The sequence below is a fragment of the Labeo rohita genome, chromosome 10, assembly GCF_022985175.1.
Source record: "Labeo rohita strain BAU-BD-2019 chromosome 10, IGBB_LRoh.1.0, whole genome shotgun sequence".
Lineage (NCBI taxonomy): Eukaryota > Metazoa > Chordata > Actinopteri > Cypriniformes > Cyprinidae > Labeo > Labeo rohita.
Window position 1 is genome coordinate 23,654,718 of NC_066878.1, and position 14,619 is coordinate 23,669,336.

The 14,619-nt window shown below is 34.7% G+C and overlaps 1 protein-coding gene across 1 annotated transcript; it reads left to right on the forward strand.

Moving 5' to 3' along the window:
* Nucleotides 1-1,354: 1,354 nt before the first annotated feature.
* Nucleotides 1,355-13,699, forward strand: zgc:114200 (Gamma-secretase subunit Aph-1b-like). The gene is made up of 7 exons (XM_051121427.1): nt 1,355-1,864; nt 2,241-2,411; nt 6,012-6,085; nt 6,192-6,314; nt 7,884-8,011; nt 9,603-9,726; nt 13,097-13,699. Exons 1-7 carry the CDS (start codon nt 1,752-1,754, stop codon nt 13,123-13,125), a joined length of 762 nt encoding a protein of 253 aa, XP_050977384.1. The 5' UTR covers nt 1,355-1,751; the 3' UTR covers nt 13,126-13,699.
* The last annotated feature ends 920 nt before the right edge of the window (nt 13,700-14,619 follow it).

The following is a 14,619-nucleotide window of genomic DNA, read 5'->3' on the forward strand; positions in this document are numbered from 1 at the left end:
AGACACATGTTAACTGCAAAGGAATTAGGAATTAATGTAAAGAATTAGGTGTGAAACCATCAGGAACCATTTAGTCTCCAGTGCCACCATTTTCCAGAACTCCAACCTACATGGAGCCTCCAGAAGTACAAGGTGTCAGATTCTCAGAGACTTTGCTTGGGTAAAAAATCCAAAAAAAATGACCCTCATTTAATAATAGTAACATGCTGAAGTGTTGTAAAATACGTTGAAGACAGATTTTTTTAAGGCTCTATAGACTTCCAGCCTTCATGGATAATTATATGTCACTTATAAATGATTAAATACAAAATTAATAGCAATTATTAGGACTGATGTGGTTTGGAATTGGTAAAATGTGTTTGGAAGGAAAAATATTATCATAATATCAACTTTCCATTAATTATGCACACGCTGTATCTGTCTAGCAAGCAAGCAAATACTTACCTACATATTTATTTATTTATTTTCATTCATTCATTTTTTGTTATACTATTAAACAAAATATCAAAATATTAGATCTACATTTAAGTGAATTACACTGACGATTTTTATTCTTTTAATTACTTTCTCATATATATAAACACTACCGTTCAAAAGTTTGGGGTCAGTAAGACTTGTAATAGTCTTTAAAGAAGTCTCTTATGCTCATCAAGGCTGCATTTATTTAAATAAAATATAGAAAAAAAAACAGTAATATTGCAAAATGTTTTTACAATATAAAATAATGTTTTTTATTTTAACATACTTTAAAATAGAATTTATTCCTGTGATGAAAAGCTGAATTTTTATCAGCTGTTACTCCAGTCTTAAGTGTCACATGATCCTTCAGAAATCATTCTAATATGCGGATTTATTATTAGAATGATCAATGTTGGATAATATCAACAGTTGTGCTGCCAAATATTTTTTGGAACCTGTGATTTTTTTTTTCAGGATTCTTTCATGAATAACAAGTTTAAAAATTACAGTGTTTATTCAAAATATAAATATTTTATAACAATGTAAATTATTTATTATTAACTATACAATAAAAATGTACTGACCCCAAACTTTTGAACGGTAGTGTGTATATATATATATATATATATATATATATATATATAAGTTGTATTGTAGTTGTATCGGTGCATCAACATGATAGCAGTGTTACTACCTTTGACTACCTTGTTAACAGTAACTAGTTAAAATAGGCAAAGTTTATTTACATAATCAGAAAGGAATAACAGTACTAAAACCTTAAATTTAAACAAACTTAATTTGCCGCTTTTCTTTAGCTTCCTGTTTACTAGCCACAGCCTGTTACCACAGCGCCACGCAGCGGCGGGAGCGCGCAGTCAGGCACGTAAACCCGGAAGCGCAAGCCAATCATTTAAACCAAACAAAAGCCCTCGGAAGTGTAGCGTGTGTTTTTTATTCAGGAAAGAGAAACTGAAGATTAAGTTTGAAAATGTTACCAAACAAAGCGCTCACAGAAGAACGATATAAACCGCGCGAATATAATCGGATTTATTAGCTTTGATGGATCGATTCTTTATTTGTCTGTATATGAGGAGACTGTGATTTGTCTATGTTGTACGGCTGCAAATGAGATTATCAGGTTTAAACTATCTTTCATTTATGGAGAATTAAGTAGATTTGTGTGTATTGTCTACTAGCATTGCTTGTGTTTACTTTCACACGTTGTAAGTGTTTCTGTTGGAGCCCGATTGTTGCTCATTATCTCCTCCGATAGAGAAAGGTGTTCATCCAGAATGACTTTGGCAGTGTTTTTTGGCTGTGCTTTCATAGCGTTTGGTCCGTCTTTCGCCCTTTTTGTTTTCACTATCGCCAAAGACCCATTAAGAGTCATCATTCTGATCGCAGGGTGAGTCATGTGATCAAATTTCACTTACATCCTCAAAAGCATAATGCGATTAACAAAACCGTGTTTTTATGCATACGTGAATTATTCAGCGTCACAGAACATAACAAAGTACCGTAGTATTACCCGGGTAGCTCCACTGCACTTTTTTTTGTAAGACATGCAGTCAGATCCTAAGGTGGACTGTCTTTCTTTATATGATGTCTAACAAACCCAGAGTTTATAAACATGAAGTTAAGTAAATAAGATGATTTCCATGGCTTTTCTATTTGAGTGTTTATGCTCTGACTTTTAAAGTTGTTGTTTGTGACATTTAACAGGCCTTTTAAAAGAGCTGGAAGTGGAGAATGTAAGCAGATGGTGCTTGTGTTTGTTTCAGGGCGTTTTTTTGGCTGCTGTCTCTGCTGTTGTCTTCTCTGGTGTGGTTCATCGCTATCAAGGCCAGTAACTCCCAGGATCTCAGTCTTCAGAGGGGGCTGTTGATTTTTGGAGTTTTCTTTTCCGTCTTGCTGCAGGAAGTGTTTCGCTTTGCCTACTACAGACTGCTCAGGTGAGACTCTTTATGGTGTGACATGATAAGAAATCCTCAGTCAGTGCCAAACATGATGATTCCAGCAGCACAAATGCACAGGCTGGTTTTCAAAAGTTTATATATGCACATGTGTCAGTATCTTGTTAAATGTGCGCTAATTTGCGTACTTGTTCATAACAGAAATCTAAACATTTAAAACACTCATTTTCTTGTTGCAGTTTGGTGAAAGAGTTAAAAATACTGAGAAACGGTCAGAAAAATACGTTTTCACCATGTATATATAACAGATGGATGATTAGTAAACAAACTCTGCTGTAAAACCTTCAAAATAGAGATGGGAATAAAACAGTAAGGTGTGGTGAATGTAAATGCTACAGAGTTGGGGATTTCTGACTTTGTGTAAAAGAAAAAAATAATAATTTTGAGAAAACAGACTTTACAGATATGTATTATAATAGAGATGCACCGACTGCAAATTTCAGTAAGTGTGACCTGCCGATTCCGATTTTTGCCGTTTTTTTTTTTTTTTTTTAAAGAACTGTAATGAAAGCATATGATGTATTTTTTTCATTTAAATTTATTTTATAATAAAATGAATTATTATACATTACAGGATCTTCTCACAACTAAATAATAAAAAAATAAAGTGCGTTGTAAGGTATAAAATGAGTTCCGGTATATAACTAACATTAGTAGAGTTATACTAACAAAATTTTTTTATAATCAAAGAAATCAATAAACATTACAGGATCTTCTCACAACAAAATAATTTTAACAACAAAATAAAGTGCTCTGCGCCTTGAAAATGTAGAAATGTATAACTAACAACTTACTAACAAATAACTAAGCTGGAGAACTAAATTTTCTCCAGTGTTGGACTGAACAAGAAAAATCTACTTATGGCTGCTTCGGGATCGGCTTGTAACAGGCTTTGTGTGTGTTTTGACACAAGGTTAAACAACTCGGGTAAGGCAACGTCGGAAAAGTACCACCGGCTCGGTATAATATATTTTGGACTGAGGTAATTCATCAAATTTCTGAAACCTCTGTCTTCGACTATGGAGAACGGCTGGTCATCAAGGGCCATGAATTCCATAATTTTCCTCGTAATTGCTTTGGTCTTCTCACTGCTCATCCCAATAAAGGACAGTACAGGCTGCTGACTTGTGGCTGACGAGCTTTGGCTTGGACTCGGCGCGCTAGCTTTAGCCACTTTCCCCTTTTCAAACTGGGCATATTCAGCTAAATGATAGTGTTTTAAGTGTCTTATTAGGTTTGTTGTTCCGAACGTTTTTGAGCTTGTTCCCCCACGATGTATTTTTGCTTTACAAACGTTACAAACTGCGATTTTTGTGTCATCTCCACTCACAGAAAAGAACTTCCACACCAACGACATGTTAACACCAGACTGTGAGTGTGCGCGTAGCTGTGACGTAATTGCCTGCGCCGCCGCTGGCAATAAAAGGATCGGCGGACGTGAGCCTGACCTGCCGGTCACCGATCTGGGTCGATCATACGAAAAATCGTCCGATTCCGATCACTAGCCGGTCAATCGGTGCATCTCTATATTGTGATTTAAACTTACAGATGCAATTAACTAATGTTTAATAAAATGTGGCCCTGGACCACAAACCCAGTCATGAGGGTACATGTTTTTAAAACTGAGATTGTTAATCAATATTGGCTGAGATACAGCTGATTGAAAATCTGGAATCTGAGGCTGCAAAAAATAAATAAAAATAAAAATATTGAGAAAATCGCCTTTAAAGTTGTCCAAATGAAGTTCCTTGCAATGCGTATTACTAATCAAAAATTAAGTTTTGATATATTTACGGTAGGAATTTTACAAAATATTGTCATGGAACATGATCTTAATATCCTAATGATTTTTGGCATAAAAGAAAAATCGATCATTTTGACCCATACGGTGTATTGTTGGCTATTGCTACAAATCTACTTGTGCTACTTGTGACTGTTTTTGTGGTCCAGGGTCACAAATAAATACTTAAATGTGTATTTTATAGATTTTCTTTTTTCACTGGTCAGGGTTCCCACATGTCTTGGAAAATTGATGACTAATTTTCCAGTCCTGGAAAACACATGGAAAATAAGAGAAAATGGAAAAAGTCCTGGAAAATTATTATTAAAAAAATTATTTTATATGAATGTATCTCTGAGGAGAACTCAGAAAAGCTTAGATGGTATTTTCTTTCTTTTTATCTTGCCAGTGTATTATCCATACTAAAGTAGTATTTCTAGGCACAGTGCTGCTTTTGTTTACATCGATAACCAGGGAAATGCTGTATCGCTGCTGTTCCATAAGCACCACCTGCTGTCAGAGTGAATTTGCGCTCTCAATCAACCAGTGTGCTGTTTTTGCTTCCTGCAGATATTTTTTATGTAGCGTAATTTCACAAAGATAAATTAAATCAGAAACTGCTCATGTATGTAGAATCTTTCTATGGATCGTAGGGTTGGACGATATGGCCAAAATTTGTCGCGATATATTTATTAATTTAGGTTGAAACTATAGAATTCCAATATCAATATGAACAATATTTTTAAAAGCCTCAGAATTACTGCCTGGAACTCGCCTCGAACTTCTGAAAAATTAATGTGCCAGGTCTATAAAACCTCCTTCTATAAAACTGTATAATGCTTTAGAAAAAAAAATGGTACAAATAAATTAATGTTCACCTTTTATTTCTATTTAGCCTTCATGCAAACAAGAAATGTGAAATCACGTCAAATAAACATAAGACTTTCAGGCTCACCTTATTAATATTAATATATTTAACTGAACTACAGTATAACATAGACTAATTATTCTTATAGATTGTAACAAAAGTGCTTCAGTCAGGATAAAGAATGTGAAAAGTTCTGCAGAAAACGGGGAAAAAAGAGTGAAACATGCTGCCCGGACACGGGGTTATTGAAAATGCCAAATTCATTATCGGCCCGTAGGAGGCGCTTTTGGAGCAGCAGAAACATGTTTCCCCGGTATCAGCTGTACACAAAGCAGCGCTGTGCTCATTAATGTCACTTATCAGATAAAAAAAACACCCACGCCGCGTTTTAATTTTTAAATGTGCAGCGCTCATGTTGCTATGGGACTGAAATTGGTTCTGAAAGTAATTAAGTATAATTAAGAGCTATTTTATAGTTAAGTCATGGCCATAAACTGTTTGTTTTTAAAGACTTCTCTCGAGAGGAATATATTACTTTAGGGCGTTCTCCTTGTCTTTTAATCCCACCATAATTAAAATAAAAATGTCCTGGAAGTGTCTTAGAAATGTCCTGGAAAATGATCACAGAAAAAGAGTGGGAACCGTGCTAGTCCTGTTATGGAAGCACAATAGCCCAAAAAAAAAATGAAATAATTTTGCCTGTACTGTCTTGCCTTAAATTATGAAAGTGGGCAGAAGATGCCAAGATTTTGTAATTTCTGATATAAGGAATAATTACTACTTCCGGTTTAGGCTGTTCCCTGTGTTACTCATCCAAGTAGTTTAGTTGTGAATTGCAAACTCAAGCAGTTTCCCTTCTGTCAGTTGATTCTAAGGAAATTTGGTTCTTTGAAACTGTGATTCATTTTTAACTGTTGTGTTGAATCATCAGGAAGGCCAATGAGGGTCTGGCAGCCATTAGTGATGATGACGGTTCAGCTATTTCAGTCCGACAGATGGCTTACGGTAAACTGTGTTCCTTTCACACCCTGTGCTTCATGTTGCACTCAAGATTACTGAATCACAGCTTTGTCTGGTTTTATCATTGTGTGTGTGTGTGTTTTGTGTGCAGTGGCTGGACTGGGCTTTGGGATCATGAGTGGTGCGTTCTCAATGATCAACATCCTTTCTGACTCCCTGGGTCCCGGGACGGTCGGCATCTTCGGAGACTCACAGTATTACTTCATTACAGCAGGTGAGCTCCTGCAAAGCCTCATGGGCCATCGAGACAGGCAGAGTAATCAACAGTTTCCAACCACTTTAACCTTCAGATGTGGTGTTTTTATGTCAACATATGACAAAGCATTTGACAGATGGCACAAAACCAGTCCTACTGCTGGAGAAAGATGTATGTTCTATTAATATTTACTGGAACCAAGTCACCTAATCTTGATGCCATGTAAGTCACTCACCAAAAAATATGTTTTTGTAAAAAACACAATACAACTTTTATCTTTTAATCTGGATTTGGCATTTACAAACAAATGTATGACACAGCTGCTTTATTGTGACACAGAGTAAAGGTCATGTTAGGTTTTGCTTTTACAAGAAGTACCTGTATATTACATTATCGAGAGTACTTCTCTTATAGTATTTTTTTTCTTGATTGTTTCAGTTTTTAATTATTATCGTTCAAATGTCATATTTATAATCCATAAACAAGCCGATTTAAAATTTCACCATCATGTGCAGAAACATCCTTCTTTCACCCAGGGTTATTATAGTTATAAACATTTTTATTATACATTATAAACATATGTTATAGACATAAAACATTTTCGGTTTATGAAATAACATAATGCTAACTAAAGTATTATTTTAAAATAAAAACGAGTTCATACTTTAATTTTAGTTTGTTGCCAAGGCAGCGTTTCTCATTTGCATTTAGTTTCACTTCTTGTGCTAAAAGAACCAAAACTAAAACTGGAACAAAACAAAACTTCCGGTTCATTATCTGCTATAGGGAAATAATGAGAGGAATAACAACTTGCAGTAAACCGTAAAACTGTTTGCACCACAAACCAATGTGTTCATAATTAAGATAGTACATTAAAATAATGTGGCAAAACACACCAATTTGCAATATCAAGCAGCAAAATAAGCTGTTTTGTACAGCTAAAAATAGCTGGACGAGGATGAGACTGGAAGCCAGAACCATACAATTTACTCTTACGGGAAGAAAAAGGTGGATGTAGTTTTTTTTTTTTTTTTTTTTTTTGTACTGTATTTAACAATAGGGTTCCCGCAGTTATGAAAAACCTGGAAATATCAGGAAGGTTGTGGAAATTGTTCGGTGTTAATTTAATTGCTCTTTTAGAGTGCAATCCTTTTGGGGAAAATAAATATAATAAAAATGAGAATCTAAAAGTCCTTTAGTGCGACTGAGAAAATCATGAAAAATTGATGAAAATTCGTTAGTCCAAAAGGATTGAAACCTCTGTTATTATTTATTAAAGGGATACAAATGATCATCAACAATTCTGGTATCGTTTACTTACTGTCATATTGAATGCATTTCTTTCTTTTGTAGAACGCAAACAAGATACAAGAAAGAAATGCCTACAGTTTTTTACTTTAAGCCTCCATGGACATAGTAATAATAAATGTGCATTTTTCTAGATATGACAAGCTCTAAAATATTCTGTCAGGTGAAAACATGTTTTAAATCCTCATCATTAATCCTTCAGATTGTAGTTGGGGTGACACTGGAGTTCAAAAGCTTGCGAAACAGTGATGTTCAGGGTTTTGTGTCTGTTGTTCGCAGCTCTGATGACGCTTGCGCTGACGCTGCTGCACACGTTTTGGGGTGTGGTGTTCTTTGAGGGCTGTGAGAAGAGCCGCTGGTGGGTCATCGCTGCAGTCGTCGGTCTCCACTTGTTAGTTGCTGGCCTGGTGAGCTTTACATGAACACACACACACACACACACATACTTTTACTAACCTCATCTATTCTTCACGTCCACGTGTCTCTGATATGAATTGACATTGAAAGACTTTGTCCTCACAAGTTTATTTCAGGTTCAGGTTCATGTTATAAATCCACTCCCATGACACTTGATTTTATATGTGTTGTGCATGCAGGGTTATACTTATTGTAAAATAAGTAAATGAGACTTAACTGGTTTCTTTTTCTTTCTTTTTTTTTGCTTTAATACCATATCTTTTAAAATGAATATTTTATACATTCACATTGAACAACTATAAGGCATGCTTTTTTTTGTTGCCTCTTGATTTTCTCCATAGTAAATGTATTGGTAATGCTGAACCTCTGTGATGTATGTCAGATTGTGTCAGATCTATCTTTAACTCGCTGTGCAATACAGCAGCAAAAGCCTGTATTATCCCACATGTCATTTGTGACTAAATATTTCTTCTTGTAGGCCTATAGATCATCATGTCTTTAGGTGAAATTCAAGTCTCAAGCTAAAACTGTTCATGAGTCTAAAGTCAAGTCATGCTTTTGCAATTTAACTGTGACTCAGCTAGCTTTTTTATTAGCACACTGATGGCGAAGATATGAAAATCTCAGATCTCTTTCATCACTCGCATACAGGAACAGTGAGATTTTAAGAAATAAATTAACTTTTATATTCAGCATTAAATTGATTAAAATTGGCAGTAAAGAAAAAATTAATTTAAAAATCCTGAAAAAATGTAGCACGGTTTTTATACAAAAAAATAATATTTTGCAACATTTAATAATAATTAGAAATGTTTCTTAAACAGCAAATCAGCATATTAAAATGACTTCTGAAGGATCATGTGACACTAAAGACTGGAGTAATGTTGCTGAAAATTCAGCTTTGATCATAGAAATAAATTACGTTTTACAATATATTCACATTGATAAGTTATTTTAAATTGTAATATTGTTTTAGAATATTGCTGTTTTTTCTGTAATTTGATCAAATAAATGCATCTTTTGTGAGAAGAAGAGATATCTTTCAAAAACATGTAAAAAAAACTCACTGTTCCCGTAGTGTACACAAGCTTGGATAAAAAATTCAGTCATTGGAGATAGTCGCAGCTTGTTGTATACCGATTGGCACCTGTAGCCTGTGATAGTATAAAGTTACACTGAACATTTGATATGCACTCTTATTACATGATACCGCTGTTTAAGGAAGGCTTGATCGCATGTCTAATGTTTCATCTGGATGCAGCAGGAGAGGTTCACATTACCAGAGCAGCACAGAAACCGTCAGGGTGTTACAGGAGTGTGACTGCGTTTCAGTTTCATATACACAGCTTGGGTTATCTATGTATATAGACTTTCCCCAGGAAATGTTATTGCTCAGAGATTGCTTTATTTATAGCTCAGCAGACTTTGGCCCTGTTTGTATCTTATATTAACGTGCATCTTAAATATTAAATGTATCTAGTCTAGATCTAATTTGGTCCCTAGTTGTATTATGGTAAGCATCACTTACTCTACTACTAATCTAAAAAAATAGCTGACATTTTTTTCTCTTCCATCTGTCAGTCACTGCTGAATCCACTGTATGAAGGCAGTCTGCCTCCTGTGTACGTCATTACGCTGCTGATGGGCGTCTGGGCGTTCTTCTCATCTGGAGGATCACTACAAAGCCTCAATGCACTCTGCACATGTAAGATATGACATTCACATACTTTATGATCTTCCTTCAGCTGATAGATTTCAGTGATGCTTGAGAGTTTGAGAGTATTTTTTTGGGAATCATAGTTTTGTTTTATTTGTTTTTTTAAATACATTTTGTTGGTGATTTTGTTTGGTTTTGGCCTTACCTAATTATAAGGCAGTTCTTGTGAAAGCTGCAGATCAGCTGCAAATTAATAATGCTGTAATAATTCATAATAAGCATGTGCACTATTTTAGTTGAGAATTGCTTGAGAGTTTAACACTTATTATTGTATTTTCAATGCGCTGTGTATTTTAAATTGTTATTTTTTGTATTGAGCGAACACATTCTGCATGTAACGGCTCTCATACACTTCCAGTCAAAAAATTTTGAACAGTAAGATTTTTATTGTTTCTTAGGGAAGTCTCTTCTGCTCACCAAGCCTGCATTTATTTGATCCAAAATACAGCAAAACAGGACAATTTTGAAATACTTTTGCTATTTTTGCTATTGTTTTTTAATTTGAATATATTTTAAAATGTAATTTATGCCTGTGATTTCAAAGCTGAATTTTTAGCATCATTACTCCAGTCACATGATCCTTCAGAAATCATTCTAATATTCTAATTTGCTGCTCAAAAAACATTTATTATTATTATTATTATGTTGAGAACTGCTAAGTAGAATTTTTCAGCTTTCACTGATGACTAGAAAGTTCAGAAGAACATTTATTTGCATTTATCTGAAATATAAATCTTTTGTAACATTATAAATGTCTTTATCATCACTTTTGATCAATTTAAAGCATCTATGCTAAATAAAAGTATTAATTTCTATCATTTCTTTTCCCCCCAAAAAATTATAGTGACTCCAAGCTTTTGAACGGTATAGTGTATAATGTTACAAAGGCATTTTGGATAAATGCAGGTTTGGTGAGCAGAAGAGACTTCTTTAAAAAAACATGAAAGTTCTTAAAAAAAACTTTTGACTAGTGGTGTATGTGCTGAATACTGCTGAAAATGACAACATCAAATTATAAAATTAAAAACGAGCTCCCTGTTTGAGTTTTTACTGAATTTAGAACTAAAAAAGTTAAAAAAGTAGGAGGTTATTTACAATGATTTGTTATAAGATTCTTAAGGAATTTAAATTTGTCTTAAAAAGATGAGAACATTCCTAAGGGATGTTGTTACACTTTATAATCAAGTCCTATTTGTTAACATTAGTTAAAAAATATAACTAACATGAACTAGCAATGAGCAATATATTTTAAAGCATTTATTTATTTTTGGTAATGTCAGTAAAAATGTTTCTGCCTTGACATGTTAACAAGTACAATTTTGAGTTTAAAAAAGTAATAGTAACTAATGAAATTAACATTGACTAATATTAATAAATGGCGTATACGTATTGTTTACGGTTAGTTACGGTTAATGTATCTAACTAATGATAACAAATAAGACATTAATGTAAAGCTTTTGGGAATACAGCATTTTCTGAACTTTCTTTTTTTTAACATTCTATTTATTAAGTTTTCTACATTGGCACAAAATTTCCAATAGAAATTTGTACATATGTAATACAAATCATTTTTAAACAAAGGATTTTAACGTTGTAATGACATGGGAAAGAAAAAGAAAATAAAGAAAGACAAAAAAAAAAGGAAAAAAAAATAAAGGTGGTGGGATTGTTTGTGTTATAATTATAATAATTAATAAAAGGCTTCCATGTTGCATAAAAATTCCTAGTTTTCTTTTTTTTTTAGAGAGAATCTGATTTTTTTCAGGCTGCAGGTAGGATATTTTTAATTCTGTGAAGCGGGGTCGATGCTTCTGTTTCCAGTTGAGTAAAATCAATCCATGTGCTAAAAATGTAACAAATCCAAGTACTGTATACTCATTTTTAGATAGCTCCATATTATCACTACAGACACCAAAAAATAGCCAAAATTGGGTCTGGGTCCAGCTCAAAAACTGAAATCCAATAATTACTAATATTAGGACAACTCCAAAACACATGTCCTAGTGATGCTGGAGTTTGACCGCACCTATCACATAGTGAGTCCACAGAAGAAAACATCTTAGAGAACTTTAGTTTAGACCGGTCGATGCAAGATCTTGAATTGTATTAGACTATGTCTAACACACAAGGAAGAAGAATGAACTTGTTCTTGTGCTTCATCCCATTGCCAGTCTTCGATATCTATTGCAAGGTCATCTTCCCATGCCGTTTTTAGATGCTCTGATGAAACATCACAGTCTAGCTGTGATAATTTGTTATTCTAAACTTTATTCTTAAAGCAACTGTAGTTTTGTGTATTTATGTGACTTTGGAGCCCCCTACAATTATGGGAGTAAATTCACTGTCGTAATTACAGTGGGTCACTGTACACGTGCATCTGTACACGTGCATGGGAGAGAAACACAAGTCTTTCACTTTGCTAAAAGTCAGTGTACCATCAAAATGAATCTGAAACTGATATTTCAATCCACTCCCAGAACAAAGATTCACAGATAATGTACTCACCCCCTTGTCATCCAAGATGTTCATTTCTTTCTTTCTTCAGTCATATAGAAATTATGTTTTTAAAGGAAAACATTTCAGCATTTTTCTCCATATAATGGACTGATATGGTGCCCCGAGTTTGAACTTCCAAAATGCAGTTTAAATGTGGCTTCAAACGATCACAAATGCGGTTGTAAACAAACCCAGCCGAGAAAGAAGGGTCTTGGCTAGCGAAACGATTGGTTATTTTCATAAAAATAATATAATTTAAATACTACTTAATCTCAAATGCTCATCTCGTCTTGCTCTACCTGGACTCTTTTTTTTCTGGTTCATGACAGTTAGGGTATGTCGAAAAACTCGTCCTATATCGCTGTTTTACCTTTTTTTGTTAAGGGTGTTTGATCTTCTTTGCATGTTCACTTTGCAAAGACTGTGTCGGTACTTCTGCAGTGATGTAGGATGATTTTGTAATGATTTTTGAAGCTAAGGGAGAAAATACGATTGGAGTTTTTGCGACTACCCTTGAGCCAGAATACAGAGTTCAGGGAAAGCAAGACAAGACGAGCGTTAACCGATCATTTCGCTAGATAAGACCCTTCTTCCTCGGCTGGGATCATTTACAACCGCTGAAAATCCTGAAATGTTTTCCTCAAAAAACGTAATTTCTTTACGACTGAAGAAGGAAAGACATGAACATCTTGGATGACAAGGGGTGAGTACATTATCTGTACATTTTTGTTCTGGAGGTGGACTTGTCCTTTAAGGTAGCAGTTCTGAAGAATTTCATTTATTTTTCTAAAGACTGTCTTTCAAAGATGTCTGTGTCTCTGTGGCTTTTGTCTAATAGTGTCTGCTCTTGTTGTTTGTGCAGGCAGGAAAGCTGAAGAAGAATCTTCCTAAGGTGGTTTTTGTCATACCTAGTGAGATCTAGGACAACAGAACAGCTGAGTCTGCTACTCGAATGAATGGCGGCGCTTTGTGAAAGAGCACATTCACCAGCTCAAACCCTGAGGGGATCCAGACACGTCCTCTCTAGCATCAATGATCTCGACGGGGCAAACGGCCAAGAGACTGTCTCTGAAACACTGTAAATAGCTTGATCTGAATGCAAATCAATAAGACAGATCTTTAATGTTATTTTGTTTTAAAAGCATCATTCTCTGGCTCTTCTTGTAAATGTTTGTGGTTTTGAGTTTCCTTTGTTGATGTCCTGTACATTCTGAATGAAGCCTTACCAGAGGGCCGCTTTAAGGGGACGAGTGATCAAAACAGAGCACCGGTTTCACCCTCTTTTACTCGTGTTATCATTATTATTCATTATTATTATTATTATTATTATTATTATTATACGTATAGAGTCCAGAGCATTTTCATTTACTGACATTATATCCCTGAAGAGTTTTATATTTGCCCTGTACATTATGAAACACATTATTTGTGTTGTGGCAAACAAATGCACAAGGAAAACATTTCACTTTCAACCAACAGAACAAATGTCTTAAACATTTCTGTGTATAATTATGCAGGACAGATGCTTGATCACTTTTGCAAGTCATTTTTTATTATTATTTGTTTGTAGCTCATTTTAACAGTATAAAACAGGAATAACAAAGCAACTGAGTTTTCATTTTCAGTACATTTCTGACAACTGAATGCAACCTTTACATATACGGACAGGATGCAATATCTGGATATTCCAGAATCTTGTGTTCAGAACTGGTGCTGGGCCTGTCAGCCGTGTCGTCATCACACACAGTTATCTGAGACGTACTCTATGCTGCTGTATGTAGATCTCACACTGTCTTCTCAGTGAGTTACACTAACATAGCTTTAATTCCTAACCCAGCACACTAACATCACTGCATTTACTCACACATTACCTATTTTCCAATCTGTTAGCCTTAAGACGCGTTCGGCACACGCTCATTACGGTACATCGCAGACCACGGCGGTTCTGTGTTGATGCGACGTTCGGTTTGTTTCTCTGGATGTTGGCAGCTCCTTCAGTAACCACTAACTTTGGGTGTGCTTCTGTGTTAATGTATTCATTTCTGTACTCATCCTCTGTGTCTGTATTCTGGTCTACATTTGTCATCCAGTGTTAAATCCTAGGCAGATGACGCTCTCATCAAGTTCTGTATATTGGACAATAACCTGGTGCTTTCCTGAATTTCAATTTCGAAAGGACTTCTTGTAATTATGTAACATTTTAATGCTGCTTTATAAAGTTTCTAAGAATATGATGTGCCAAACAGGGAATCAGATTGCTGTTCATATGCAAAATTGGTATGACAAAAAGATTAAAAATTCCCTGTTAATAATTTCATTGAATCAGTTATTTTCAATAAGCAAAAGTTTTATTCCAGAAGATATGGTACATGTTTATGTAAATCA

Coding starts and splice junctions, on each gene's coding strand:
- zgc:114200 (XM_051121427.1), top strand. CDS start 1,752: ATGACTTTGGCAGTGTTTTTTGGCTGTGCTTTCATAGCGTTTGGTCCG. Junction 6,086..6,191: donor AGTCCGACAGATGGCTTACG/GTAAACTGTGTT, acceptor TTTTGTGTGCAG/TGGCTGGACTGGGCTTTGGG. Junction 8,012..9,602: donor ACTTGTTAGTTGCTGGCCTG/GTGAGCTTTACA, acceptor TCCATCTGTCAG/TCACTGCTGAATCCACTGTA.